Below are 14,796 nucleotides of genomic sequence, written 5' to 3'. Positions count from 1 at the left end.
CACTGTATCACTCTATGACTCTATCGGCACACAGACACAATGTGTTGCTATATTTTCAGATTAGTTGGAATGATTTACAAGCCAATGAAATGACTGAGGCAGGATTTGCTGTCCCCTGCCCAGAGCCACTCTGATTATTGATCACCCCTTGCCCGTCAATAGTTCCTGCACCACCCACTCAAGGCTCACTGGCCCTCACTTATTTGGTTTATCCCTGCTCCCATTCTTTAAAATAATAAGAACAACACTCCCATTATTCCAGCCTGTACTCGCTGGAGTTTAGAAGGTTGAGGGGGCACCTCATTCAAACTTACGGGAATAATGAAAGGCATAGATGGAGTGGATGTGGAAAGGATGTTTCTGCTGGTGGGGGAGTTTAGGACCAGAGGGCATGGCCTCAGAATTAAAGGGTGCTCTTTAAGAGAGGAGGCGAAGATGAACTTCTTTAGTCAGAGGGTAGTTAATCTGTGGAACTCATTGCCACAGAGGGCTGTGGAGGCTAAATCAGTGGATATTTTTAAGGCAGAGATAGAGAACTTCTTGCTTAGAACGGGTATCAAGGGTTGTGGGAAGAAGGCAGGAAAATGGGATTAGGAGGCAGAGATCAGCCATGATTGAATGGCGGAGTGGACTCGATGGCCGAATAGCCTAGTTCTACTCCTACCCTCCATCGGTACCTCACCTATGGTTAACAAAGATGCAAAAATCCTTGTCGGAACTTCAGCTACCTCTTAAGTACACAAAGTGGTGGAGTTACACAACTGTCAGGCAGCATCTTTGGAAACATGGATAGGTGATGTTACGGGCCGAGACCCTTCTTCAGACTCTGACCTGAAACGTCACCTATCAGTGTTCTCCAGGGATGCTACCTGACCTACTGAGTTACTCGGGCATTTTGTGTCCTTTTGTGTATTAACCAGCATCTGCAGTTACTTGTTTCTACATTTCCCAGCTATCTTGTTTCCCATTGCTTTCTGAGATATATCTCATCCAATTCTACTAATCCCATTTGCCCATATTAGGTCTGTATCCCTCTACTTATTTTTCTATCCAAGTACATATCCAAATGTATTTTAAATGTAGTGATAGTATCTGCATCCACCAACTCGTTTGGCAGCTCATTCTAGACTCGCCACCCTTTGTGTGCTGGATGGTAGCACATTTGGGGTCGCGTGGCCACGTTATGTCTGTGTATCTCTGTTCCCTTCACCACTTCCAGCCATGTCCTCCTTTCTCTCAGCCCATTCCCGACCCATGTAGTCTCTACTTTCTCTCAGCCCATTCCCGACCCATGTCAGAATCAGAATATCTCTGGCTGCTCTTTTACAGATTCAGGACTACAGGAATGCAATCATTGTCGCAAAGTCACCCGCTGCGGCCAAGAGGTAAGAATGAATGAGTGAGTGAGTGAGTGAGTGAGTGAGTGAGTGAGTGTGTGAGTGAGGGAGTGGGTGTGTATGTGAGTGAGGGAGTGGGTGTGTATGTGAGTGAGGGAGTGAGTGAGTGAGTGGGTGAGTGAGTGTGTGTGTGTGTATGTGAGTGAGGGAGTGAGTGAGGGAGTGGGTGTGTATGTGAGTGAGTGAGTGAGTGAGTGAGTGAGTGGGTGAGTGAGTGAGTGTGTATGTGAGTGAGGGAGTGAGTGAGGGAGTGGGTGTGTATGTGAGTGAGGGAGTGAGTGAGTGGGTGTGTATGTGAGTGAGGGAGTGAGTGTGTGTGTATGTGAGTGAGGGAGTGAGTGAGGGAGTGGGTGTGTATGTGAGTGAGGGAGTGAGTGTGTGTATGTGAGTGAGGGAGTGAGTGGGTGTGTATGTGAGTGAGGGAGTGAGTGTGTGTGTATGTGAGTGAGAGAGTGAGTGAGGGAGTGGGTGTGTATGTGAGTGAGTGAGTGAGGGAGGGAGTGGGTGTGTAAGTGAGTGAGTGAGTGTGTATGTGAGTGAGTGAGTGCATTCTTTAATTCTCTGTATATGCCATCCTCTTATCTCACATTCCAATCTGCTGATCACCACACTTCTATTGGCAACGATTGGACCCTAAATTTTCTTGCTAAACCTCCAGTGTAGGATTTGCATTGCACTTGCCAGAGCTGGCACTGGTGTGGGAGCTGTCAGAGACGGGTGGTGCAGAGGCATTATCAAGACTGCCCTTGCAAAGCTAACGTTTTATGAGTCATGTTTGTCCATAAGGTCATGTGACAGGAGCAGAATTAGGCCATTCGGCCCATCAAGTCTGCTCCACCATTCATTATGGCTAATCTATCTCTCCTAACCCCATTCTCCTGCCTTCTCCCCATAACCCCTAACACCCGTACTAATCAAGAATTTATCTATTTCTGCCTTAAAAATATCCATTGACGTGGCCTCCACAGCTGTTTGTGGCAAGGAATTCCATAAATTCACCACCGTCTGACTAAAGAAATTATTCTTCCTCCTTCTTAAAGGAAAGTCCTTTAATTCTGAGGCTATGACTTCTAGTCCTAGACTCTCCCACTAGTGGAAACATCCTCTCCACATCCACTCATCCACATCCAGACCTTTCACTATTCAGTAAGTCCAGTACCTGCCAGTGTGCCTGGAAGTTCACTCGAGGCAGTTGCTCACTCATGATATAGTTTGTGTGCTTTTGATTGGAATCAAGCTGCGTACATCAACAGTGATGCTAATCCTGTCAACATACCCCTTTCAGAGCACAGTCATACGCAGAGAGACTACGGCTGGGACTGGCAGTGATACATGGAGAGGCTCAGTATGCAGAGTATGATATGGTGGATGGGCGTCACTCTCCTCCTGCTGTGAAGAACACCGTGATACATTCTGGTCTGGAGTTGCCATGTAAGGAGTATACGGTTGCAGTTTGCAGATACTTTGCTTCAAGGGAAGGGCGTAAACAGGTTGGAAGCACTGGCGAGCGATGTCCAGCCTGCGGTCAGCTCAGCGATGCACCATTCGGCAGGCTGTTGCTGTGCTCGGCTGCTGCCATTGCTACGCTCTGTTCCTTGCCTTCGGCAACTAATGAATGTTTTGTGTAACTGCAGGTAGAAGGATCTTTTAAAAACAAGCACAAATAGTCACTGCTGGACAAACACTTCCGCCCAAAGGTGCTTTGTGGCTTCAGTCCGTGCTCCTATCACTCGTCAAATTCGTTCCAGCCCACGTCTCCCTGTCACCATGCCCTGTGTTGTATGCAGTTTTCCCCTCTTTCTGACCCTAATGCTAATGTTTTGAATTTGCCCTTTCTTGAATGCGCCACTACTTACTTGCATGCTTTGAAAGCAAGTTCCTTCTCACTGTCAATACGCAGCAGTGCTGCTGACAAATGCACCACCTGCCTCAAGTACACCCTCACTCAGTCACAACCTACCTTTCTCATGTGAGAATATTTGCCCTCCAGTGCCATTGTTCTCCATCCTCTGCATTCTCCTTTCTTCCGTTTCCTTTCACTGTGACCGGGCTCTAAGCACTGAGTTTAATCGCCACACTCTGAACACAGCACTGTGTCACAGACTAACCCAATTGAGTCTCACAGCCTTTGCTCATCCGTTAAATTGTGGGAGAATACAACATCAATTGTAGAGTTTTGAGAGCGTCGGTAGCCCTGGATCTGATTTGCTGTTGCGATGATGCTGGCAGCTGCCATTGGTGGTTGTTGCCTTCACCTTCACCAGTCGTGGTGCACCTGCCCAGGTGAAGGTGACAGTCCTACAGCACACACCTGCACACATGTCGGGCTGCTTGCTTGAGGCTGACCAGTGCTGTGGGATGTGACGTCACTCTCATTCCAGGCTGGGGCAGATGTCTAAGCAACACTCATTGCCTGTAGAGCTATCATTATATTGTCATGTACCTTGTTCTGTTCTGTTATATTAATTTATTCTGCCTTTATACATTTTATGCTTTTAGCTGTACATAGGCTGCGAATTCCGTTTCCTGGTATTGAGCTTCCAAGTACGAGAGTATAATTTTTCCCTTTTACTGATGGCGGGCCGGATTCTGGGATACACAAGGCTGTTTGTGGTTGCGGCTTGTTAACTGCATGTGTGAATGGAAAATAATCCCGCAGGGGCTTGAGTGTCAGCCTGGGACTGAATGAAGCAGAACCTCTCTCTTGCTCTAAATGTATGGAAGGACCATGAGGTGGAGTGTCACAGCAGCAAACAGTGAATTTCCCGAAAATCCACCATATTACAGCAAGATTGGCTTCTTGTAAATATATAAGAATGAATACACAAAAAGATTTGGAGAGGCTAGAAGATGTCAGAATTCCTGCCTTGGTGATGTAGAGAGGGTGCTAGATGTGTGGGGGGGATGGTGATGGAGAGAGGGTGCTAGATGTGGGGGGGGGTGGTGTAGAGAGGGTGCTAGATGTGGGGGGGGGGGGGTGGTGATGTAGAGAGGCTGGGTACGGGTGGGGGAATGGGTCCCTGTGCCAACTTTGTGCAATCAGCCCAATGCACTGTTCCTGGCACTAGTTGAGATTCTTGTATGTTGTACTTTTTGCTGCAGTGATTCTAGCAAGAATCTCAACCCCACCTCCGGGCTACATGTCTTTTCCTTTTCCCGTTCAACCAGCCGCTTGCTCCATGGCACAGTTACGTTGGCCAGGGATGTCTAACCAAGGGGCTGTGTTTTACTGTTACATTTTACAAATTTAGATTTGCAATATTTATACAGATGTAAATATGGGAACCCCAAGGTGACTGAGCAGCTGGTGAAGGGCCAGTGGCAGCAGAGGTGAGCCACTGACCAGTGCCCACCTGTGCCACAGTGAGCCTCTGCTCTGTGTGGCACAACCAGGGAGCCAACAGCTGGGTCTGGCAGGAGCAGCTGTGAGTAATGTCAGTGCCAGCAGTGGTGCCATGTATGGGGAACTGCAGGACAACTCTGGGAGGCAAGCTAGCACACAAGTTGTTGCTATTGTGGATTGTGAGGAAAGTTGTCTTAAGACTACAGATCAGAGCGGAGGTTGAGCAGCGCATTGAGATGGAGTTTTGCCTCCAAGTGCGAGCTGATGAACTTTGCAAAGTCAAACGGGTAGGATGTGTACAGTAAATGGAAGGGAAGAATGAAATGTTGAACAGAGGGACATTGACATTCAAGTCCATATCTCCATAAAAGTAGCAATGTGGAGAGAAGGTGATAAAGAAGGCATCTGGCGTAAAGTTAGCAGAGGATGTAAAAGTTGTGATGTTATGTGCAACTTTACAAGTGGTGGGTTTGCCCGCACGGGGTATTGTGTGCCATTGTGGTCGCAGCTCCACAGGGGTATTGTGTGCCATTGTGGTCGCAGCTCCACGGGGTATTGTGTGCCATTGTGGTCGCAGCTCCACGGGGTATTGTGTGCCATTGTGGTCGCAGTTCCACAGGGTATTGTGTGCCATTGTGGTCGCAGCTCCACGGGGTATTGTGTGCCATTGTGGTCGCAGCTCCACGGGGGTATTGTGTGCCATTGTGGTCGCAGCTCCACGGGGGTATTGTGTGCCATTGTGGTCGCAGCTCCACAGGGGTATTGTGTGCCATTGTGGTCGCAGCTCCACGGGGGTATTGTGTGCCATTGTGGTCGCAGCTCCACAGGGGTATTGTGTGCCATTGTGGTCGCAGCTCCACAGGGTATTGTGTGCCATTGTGGTCGCAGCTCCACGGGGTATTGTGTGCCATTGTGGTCGCAGCTCCACGGGGTATTGTGTGCCATTGTGGTCGCAGCTCCACAGGAAGGATGTAGTTGTGTGATGTTGGTGCACAGGACATTCACCAGGTTGATGCCTGGATTGGAGCACTTTAGTTATGGGGACACGGGCGCATGTTCCCTGGAGGCTGAAGGACAAGCATCTCCTGCATTACAGCCATTCACATGATGAACATTCACCACAAATCACTACTCACAAATCTGGAAAATGGAATAAAAATTGCATAACTTTATGTGAAAAATCATAAATACAGAATTTTTATTTAACTCTCATTTGTAGGCCCATGTGCAGTGAACGTAAATAATTTTCAAGGATATTCCCCCCTTACTGTGTAAACGCGAATTGTCTGTATAAGATTATGAGAGACTTGGGAAGAGCAGATAGTCAAAATATTTCCCATGATAAAAGTATCAAAAACAAGAGGGCATGTTTAAGGTGAGAGGAAGGGGATCTGAGGGGAGCGATTTACAGAGAATGGGTGATATCTGAAGGCCACCACCAGGAGGCGTGATGGAATCAGATACAACCACTGTTTAGGTTAGTTCAGAGACACAGCGCAGAAACAGGCCCTTCAGCACGCCGACCAGCGATCCCCGCACATTAACACTATCCTACACACACTAGGGACAATTTACACTGACACCAAGCCAATTAACCCACAAACCTGTACGTCTTTGGGGTGTGGGAGGAAACCGAAGATCTCGGAGAAAACCAACGCGGTCACGGGGAGAGCGTACAAAATGTACAGACAGCACCCATAGTTGGGATCGAACCCGGGCCTCCGGCGCAGCAAGGCAGCAACTCTACCACTGCACCACTGTGCTGCCCAAACCACTTGATCAAACCACTTTACGAGATGTTAAGATGGGTGCTTAAATAGGCACGGTTTAGAGGGACATGGACCTAAACTGCACAAATGGGGTTAGTACAGAAGGGTAAGATGGTTGGCATGGATGAGATGGGCCGAAGGGTCTGTTTGTGTGGTGTACCTCCGACTGAGGCATGAAGGCTGTTGGACAGTGTAGCAGCTGCAGGGCATACTGATGTGTAGCACAGCTGGAGGCCCACCCAGTGTTGTAATGTATCCAGTGTAGGGATGTCTGATGTCTACCCCACCCAGTATAGTAATGTCTCATGTCTATCCCACCCAGTATAGGGATGTCTGAACTCTGCAGCAAGAGATGAACTTTCTCTGACCTGTGGTCTTTTACACACATTTTACTCTGCTTTCCTGGTGCTGTGACTGGTCATGTATTGCATGTTTCAAACACTGTGCAGGCCCGGACCATTTGACCTCCACAGGTGCCGCTGTGACTTCACCATAGGCAAATGAAAATTAATGCGTGTCTTAAAGTTGAGGACACGGGTATTCAGCTTTGGAAGGGGATGGGGAAGTAGCAGAGGGACGGACGCCCAGTCCTGGAGCCCTTGTGGTGCCGCACAGTTTCTGAAGTCATTGTTCCAATGCCAGAGCGAGCCAGTCCCGCTGGGATTTGCAATAATGAAGCTTGACCATGTGAATGTCCCACGCAGCAAACACTGGAGCAATCCCTGACTGATGCTGGGTGGCCAATGCTTGGTGTCTTAAGGTGGTGAGAGCTTTGGGGAAATTGAAACAACTTTCTTACATTGGTGCCAAAGAAGCATAGACTGTGTTGGCAGCGGCAACTCAAGCCCTTGTTACCAGAGTGGAAGGAAGCCTCCAGCGTTTGTGCATCATCAGTGCATTGGGTGGTGTTGGATGAAGATCCTTGAATTGGATCTGAGTTATTGCATGCAGTGTGGAGCACTCTGGTGATGCTGGAGCTGAAGGGAATGCACATGTTACAACAGGCAGCTCACTGGGACATGAGATCAACAGCCTTCTCCATTCATCTTGCATCTCCCTCTCCATGACCATTGTTTACTGCAAACAATTGAGGAACGCAGGAACAACCTAAAAATGATGAATTCGGAAGGCTAAAAGGGGTTGTGATACTTTGGTCAGTATGGATGACTTGGGCCAAAGACCTGTATCCGTGCTGTTTGACTCTACGACTTGGACAGTTGATGTATCCAGCTGATGATTAGCTCTACATCCCCATCCTTGTGCAGAGGCTGCAACCTCTTCACAAGAGTTTGCTTGTCTGTAATCAGGTCCACAAGAGCCTGCCTGCCTGTGTGACATGTGCCTTTTGCTTCACTCAGAGAAACAACCAGAATGATGTGTGGACGTTGTTTCAAAATGTGCAGAATTGGTGATTGAAGTAATGAGTTTCTTTCCATTGCACAGTGATGATGCCCAAGGAGAAGCCGCCCATCACTGTGGTTGGAGATGTCGGTGGAAGAATAGCCATCATTGTGGTAAGGCAAAAATTGCAACCGCTTCCTTTAAGCAACTTCACACATCTTTACAACCAGCTGACATTTCTCCAGTTGGATTCTCACAATTAATTTGTTGCAAAGAACTCTGTTTAACCTATGCTGTTGTTTAACTTTAAAACAATTAACCCTGGTTATCAAAGTGTGTTTTGAGTAGGTGGTGAGTTTGCAGTATGGGATCGTTGACCACTGGAAGTGTCGCTGGTCACAGCTGAATCCTCTTCCATGGCACCTTTCTCCATCTCTGCATTCTAAATGACTTTCAGCTAATGTTATAGACAATAGACAATAGGTGCAGGAGGAGGCCATTCGGCCCTTCGAGCCTGTACGCACCGCCATTCAATGTGATCATGGCTGATCATTCTCAATCAGTACCCCGTTCCTGCTTTCTCCCCATACCCCCTGACTCCGCTATCCTTATGAGCTCTATCTAGCTCTCTCTTGAATGTATTCAGAGAATTGGCCTCCACTGCCCTCTGAGGCAGAGAATTCCACAGATTCACAACTCTCTGACTAAAAAAGTTTTTCCTCATCTCTGTTCTAAATGACCTACCCCTTATTCTTAAACTGTGGCCCCTGGTTCTGGACTCCCCCAACATTGGGAACATGTTTCCTGCCTCTAACGTGTCCAACCCCTTAATAATCTTATACGTTTCGATAAGATCCCCTCTCATCCTTGTAAATTCCAGTGTATACAAACCTAGTCGCTCCAGTCTTTCAACATATGACAGTCCCGCCATTCCGGGAATTAACCTAGTAAACCTACGCTGCACGCCCTCAATAGCAAGAATATCCTTCCTCAAATTTGGAGACCAAAACTGCACACAGTGCCCCAGGTGCGGTTTCACTAGGGCCCTGTACAACTGCAGAAGGACCTCTTTGCTCCTATACTCAACTCCTCTTGTTATGAAGGCCAACATTCCATTGGCTTTCTTCACTGCCTGCTGTACCTGCATGCTTCCTTTCAGTGACTGATGCACTAAGACACCCAGATCACGTTGTACGTCCCCTTTTCCTAACTTGACACCATTCAGATAATACTCTGCCTTCCTATTCTTACCACCAAAGTGGATAACCTCACACTTATCCACATTAAACTGCATCTGCCATGCATCCGCCCACTCACACAACCTGTCCAAGTCACCCTGCAACCTCATAGCATCTTCCTCACAGTTCACACTGCCACCTAGCTTTGTATCATCGGCAAATTTGATAATGGTACTTTTAATCCCTTCATCCAAGTCATTGATGTATATTGTAAATAGCTGCGGTCCCAACACCGAGCCTTGCGGTACCCCACCAGTCACTGCCTGCCATTCTGAAAGGGACCCATTTATCCCCACTCTTTGCTTTCTGTCTGTCAACCAACTTTCTATCCATGTCAGTACCCTACCTCCAATACCATGTGCTCTAATTTTGCCCACCAATCTCCTATGTGGGACCTTGTCGAAGGCTTTCTGAAAGTCAAGGTACACCACATCCACCGGCTCTCCCCTGTCAATTTTCCTAGTTACATCCTCAAAAAATCCCAGTAGATTAGTCAAGCACGATTTCCCCTTCGTAAATCCATGCTGACTCGGAACGATCCTGTTACTGCGATCCAAATGCTCCGCAATTTCGTCTTTTATAATTGACTCCAACATCTTCCCCACCACTGATGTCAGACTAACTGGTCTATAATTTCACGTTTTCTCTCTCCCTCCTTTCTGAAAAGTGGGATAACATTAGCGTTAGTGTCGTTGCTGCTTGTAATGGGGGACAACTTGGTGCAGAGTTCACCCTTTGGGTTAATTGGGGAACGGGCTGTGAGAGAGGGGAACGGGCTGTGCTGATTCCAATGGTGATTGCACCCACAGGACGACATTATTGATGACGTTGATGGCTTTGTGGCAGCTGCTGAAATACTGAAGGAGCGAGGGGCATACAAGATCTACGTCATGGCTACTCATGGCCTTCTCTCTGCAGATGCCCCCTGTTTGATAGAGGAGTCCGCCATTAATGAGGTATTGTTGTTGTTATTTTACAAGTGGTGGGACTGGTTAGTAGGTTCACAGTACAGGAGGCCATGGTGCTGGCCAAAGAAACCATTCACTTCATTCTGTAAAATAGCACATTAAACACTCGTCCACATCACCTCTCCATCCCCTCTAGCCTTCTACCCACATTATGCTGATCCACTCAGGGAAAATGGTGAGGGGGGGGGGATGAGACCCTGGTGTGGGGTGGAGGGGGAGAGAGCCTGGTATGGGGGGGGGGAGAGAGACCCTGGTGTGGGGGAGGGGTGGGAGAGAGACCCTAGTGTGGGGGGGGGGGAGAGAGACACTGGTGGGGGGTGGGGGAGAGACCCTGGTGTGGGTGGGGGGTGGGAGAGAGACCCTGGTGGGGGGTGGGGGAGAGACCCTGGTATGGGGGGGGGAGAGAGAACCTGGTGTGGGGGGGGGAGAGAGAGACCCTGGTGTGGGGGGGGGGGAGAGACCCTGGTGGGGGGTGGGGGAGAGACCCTGGTATGGGGGGGGGAGAGAGACCCTGGTGTGGGGGGGAGAGAGACCCTGGTGTGGGGGGGGGGGAAGGGAAGATAGACCCTGGTGGGGGGTGGGGGAGAGACCCTGGTATGGGGGGGGGGGAGAGAGATCCTGGTGTGGGTGTGGGGTGGGAGAGAGACCCTGGTGGGGGGGAGAGAGACCCCTGGTGTGGGGGGGGGGGAGATAGACCCTGGTATGGGGGGGGAGATAGAGCCTGGTGTGGGGGGGGGGGGGGAGACCCTGGTGTGGGGGGGAAGAGACCCCTGGTGTTGGGTGGGGGGGTGGGAGAGACCCTGGTGTGGGGGGTGATGGGGGGGAAGAGCCTGGTGTGAGGTTTTTTAGTTTTAGAGACACAGCGTGGAAACAGGCCCTTCTGCCCACTGGGTCCGCGCCGACCAGTGATCCCCCGCACATTAATGCTGTCCTACACACACTAGGGACAATTTTTACATTTACCAAGCCAATTTACCTACTTACCTGTACGTCTTTGGAATGTGGGAGGAAACCGAAGATCTTGGAGAAAACCCACGCAGGAGAAAGGTACAAACTCCACACAGACAGCACCTATTGTCAGGATGGAACCCGGGTCTCTGGCGCTGTGAGGCAGCAACACCACCTCTGTGCCACCCTAGTGGGGGAAGGGAAGAGATCCTATAGTTGGGGGGGGGGGTGGACACCGGTGTGGGGGGGGGGGGACCAGAGTGGGGGACACACACCGGAGTGGTGGGGGGGACACCGGAGTGGGTGGGGACACCGGAGTGGGGGGGGGACACCGGAGTGGGGGGGGGGGGGACACCGGAGTGGGTGGGGACACCGGAGTGGGGGGGGGACACCGGAGTGGGGGGGGGGGACCGGAGTGGGGGGGGGGGACCGGAGTGGGTGGGGACACACCGGAGTGGGGGGGGGGGAGACCGGAGTGGGGGGGGACACCGGAGTGGGGGGGGGGACACCGGAGTGGGTGGGGGGGGACACTGGAGTGGGGGGGGGGACACCGGAGTGGGGGGGGGACACACCGGAGTGGGTGGGGGGGGGACACCGGAGTGGGTGGGGGGGGGGACACCGGAGTGGGGGGGGGACACACCGGAGTGGGGGGGGACACACCAGAGTGAGGGGGGACACCGGAGTGGGGGGGAGGACACACCGGAGTGGGGGGACGGGACACCGGAGTGGGGGGGACGGGACACCGGAGTGGGGGGGGGGGGGGACACACCGGAGTGGGGGGACACACCGGAGTGAGGGGGGACACCGGAGTGGGGGGGGGGACGACACCGGAGTGAGGGGAGACACCGGAGTGGGGGGGGAGACACCGGAGTGGGGGGGGGACACCGGAGTGGGGGGGGGGGGACACCGGAGTGGGGGAGGACACCCTGGCCATAGAATCAGAAATGATTCTAACACTTTGATGAGAGATGCTTGTTCTAACCTGAGATTTTAGACATGGAGCGTGTTATTGGCGGTTGATTTTGTTAAGCTTTGCGGATCTCGCACACAGATCTTATTTGTTCCCTCATCCTTGTCAATATGCACACTTTGCCCGAATGTTAACCTGCTATTCTCAGTCGCAGTGCTCCTTGCTTGAGAGTTTTGTGAGGGGGATTTGTCAATGTGCTTTGAGTGGTCCTGAGAGATGATTTACCTTCTCCTTTCCCCCTCCAGGTGGTGGTAACAAATACTATTCCTCATGAAGTTCAGAAGCTGCAGTGCCCCAAGATCAAAAACTGTCGATGTCAGCATGATCCTGTCGGAAGCCATCCGCCGTATCCACAATGGGGAGTCCATGTCCTACCTGTTCCGCAACATCACTGTTGATGACTAGCCCCCCACTCTGAGACGGTGAAGTGTGTGAGCAGAAGAACCCAGGCAGAACCAGACAGGGTTCTGTGCAAGGTTGCAATGGCTGCTTAATGCTGCCTTTGTCCCTGGGCAAAAGCAATGCCCTGCTTTCAAATCAGCATTTTAAATAGTTGCTGCAATGGCATTTAATTCTGTAAATAACTGCAGCCTTTTGAAATCGCTGTTGAATGACTGTTTGAAAGCTGTAAATTGTTAATCGTGCAACTGCGCGGCACGAGCCTGAACAGACTGCTCCCAGCACGTCTCCACACACAGTGACAGAGGACGGCGGCTACACTCATGGGTCTGGTATTTTTCTGTAAACTATTTGACAGCATTATCGGTGATGCCAAGGGCCTGTAATGGTTCAGTTGTCATGTAACTAATTAAACTACTCTGATTACCTAAGAATTGTCTGAAGGTATGGTTGTTATTTTACAGATGCAGAGAAAGCTGCAAGTGGTCAGACAATGCCCATGGGGGAAATGAGGTTGTGCTGCTTGGGACTGTGCTCCCTGTCTGGGGTGGACTGGACTGGGCAGCTCTGAAGTCACCAGCCGCTCAATATTGCAGGCCAGTTAGCTCATGGTTACTTCATCCTTACACAATGTTCTTAGAGTTGTACAGTGCAGAAACTGTCCCATCAGCCCATGGTGTCCATGCCAATCCACTTGCCATCTACACAAATCACATTTGCCCAGATTTGACAGGGTCCCTTGTGGATGTCTAGTCCAAGACGAGATAGCTAATTGGATTCAGAATTGACCTTGGGGAAGGAATGAAAGGGAAGCTATGAAGGTTTTTTCAGACTGAAGGCTGCTATACCGTGGGATTGATGTGTAGGAAAGAACTGCAGATGTTCGGTTAAATGGAAGGTGGACACAAAAAGCTGGAGTAACTCAGCGGGACAGGCAGCATCTCAGGAGTGAAGGAACAAGTGAAGTTTCAGGTCGAGACCTTCAGACCGAAGCCTTCTCTCCGCAGGTGCTGCTTGTCCCGCTGCGTTACTCCAGCATTTTGTGCCTACCGTGGGATCGATGCTGGCTCCACTCTTGTTTGTTATCTATGTTAACGATTTGGATGACATTGTAGTTGACATCACTAGTAAAGTTTCAATTTACACCAAATGTAGTGGTATAGCACACTTGCAAAATTTGGGAAGAGTTTGGAGTACTAAACTTGGGATATTGTGATGTAGCTGCTGCAGTTGTTGTTGAGAACATACTTGGAGAACTGTGTGCAGTTTTGGTCACCCAAAACTGGAAGGAAGGACTTGACCATGTGGACCTGTTGGGCCCAAACCTCTCCTGCATTGTGCAACACCCTCTCCTCTCGATGGCTATGGGCCAAATGCAGGCAAATGGAACTAGCCCAGTATGCTAATATGGTGGGCCATGGGAGATACCTTGACCACATGATGACTTGAATGAAGCATATTGACGGGGGATCTTATAGAAACGTACAAAATTCTTAAGGGGTTGGACAGGCTAGATGCAGGAAGATTGTTCCCGATGTTGGGGAAGTCCAGAACAAGGGGTCACAGTTTAAGGATAAGGAGGAAGTCTTTTAGGACCGAGATGAGAAAGTTTATTTTCACACAGAGTGGTGAATCTGTGGAATTCTCTGCCACAGAAGGTAGTTGAGGCCAGTTCATTGGTTATATTTAAGAGGGAGTTAGATGTGGCCCTTGTGGCTAAAGGGATCAGGGGGTATGGAGAGAAGGCAGGTACGGGATACGTTGGATGATCAGCCATGATCATATTGAATGGCGGTGCAGGCTCGAAGGGCCGGATGGCCTACTCCTGCACCTATTTTCTATGTTGAGGGGTCTTGATACGTGGAGAGAAGTATCCTGAGCGATGGACTGCATGTGGGAGAGCGCTGTTTGAAAGTAAGATGTCGCCTATTTAAGAACTTACAGGGATGCAGATCTGAGAAAGTCTAGCTAAAGTTCAAAGCATCTTGTAACCACATGCAATAAACTTTGAGTCAGAAGCTTTTTGGGTTGGTTCAGATGATTCATGTTTATGACAGGAAATGAAGGCATTAGTCAGGGAGATAGGATCAAAGTAAGAATTAGGCTCCCGTTAAAGAGGGGACAGAGTGATAACTGTGATTGTTAATACTACCCAACAAGCTAGCCATCCCTGCAGTCCTGGGCTGAGCATTCACAGGCTGCAGTGACTGCCACGGCAGTGTTGCTGGCAGGTGTCCCAGTCTGGGGGTCTGCAATCCCCTCTGACCCTCATGGCAATGCTTCTCATGGGACCAGGTCACCTGCCCTGATATCACCTCACCTGCTTCACTGTCATTGCTTCACTAACCCTAACCCTACTTCACTGAGTACATTATTGCAAAGTTTGTTCAGATACCTTCACCTTGAGGGGAGTAAAGCTTTGA

At 50.0% G+C, this 14,796-nt stretch overlaps 1 protein-coding gene across 1 annotated transcript in view; it reads left to right on the top strand.

Moving 5' to 3' along the window:
- LOC144594973 (phosphoribosyl pyrophosphate synthase-associated protein 1-like) overlaps window positions 1–12,795 on the top strand; it is a 35,915-nt gene extending 23,120 nt beyond the window's left edge. The window contains 6 exon segments of the mRNA XM_078401918.1: window positions 1,330–1,385; window positions 2,683–2,828; window positions 7,953–8,023; window positions 9,898–10,044; window positions 12,220–12,276; window positions 12,278–12,795. Of these exon segments, the coding sequence (XP_078258044.1) occupies window positions 1,330–1,385; window positions 2,683–2,828; window positions 7,953–8,023; window positions 9,898–10,044; window positions 12,220–12,276; window positions 12,278–12,379 (579 nt within the window). The 3' untranslated portion in view covers window positions 12,380–12,795.
- Window positions 12,796–14,796: the final 2,001 nt, after the last annotated feature.

The sequence above is a fragment of the Rhinoraja longicauda genome, chromosome 6 (assembly GCF_053455715.1).
Source record: "Rhinoraja longicauda isolate Sanriku21f chromosome 6, sRhiLon1.1, whole genome shotgun sequence".
Classification (NCBI taxonomy): Eukaryota; Metazoa; Chordata; class Chondrichthyes; order Rajiformes; family Arhynchobatidae; genus Rhinoraja; species Rhinoraja longicauda.
The sequence above is the reverse complement of the archived record's forward strand: the minus strand, read 5'-3'. Positions and strand labels throughout refer to the sequence as shown.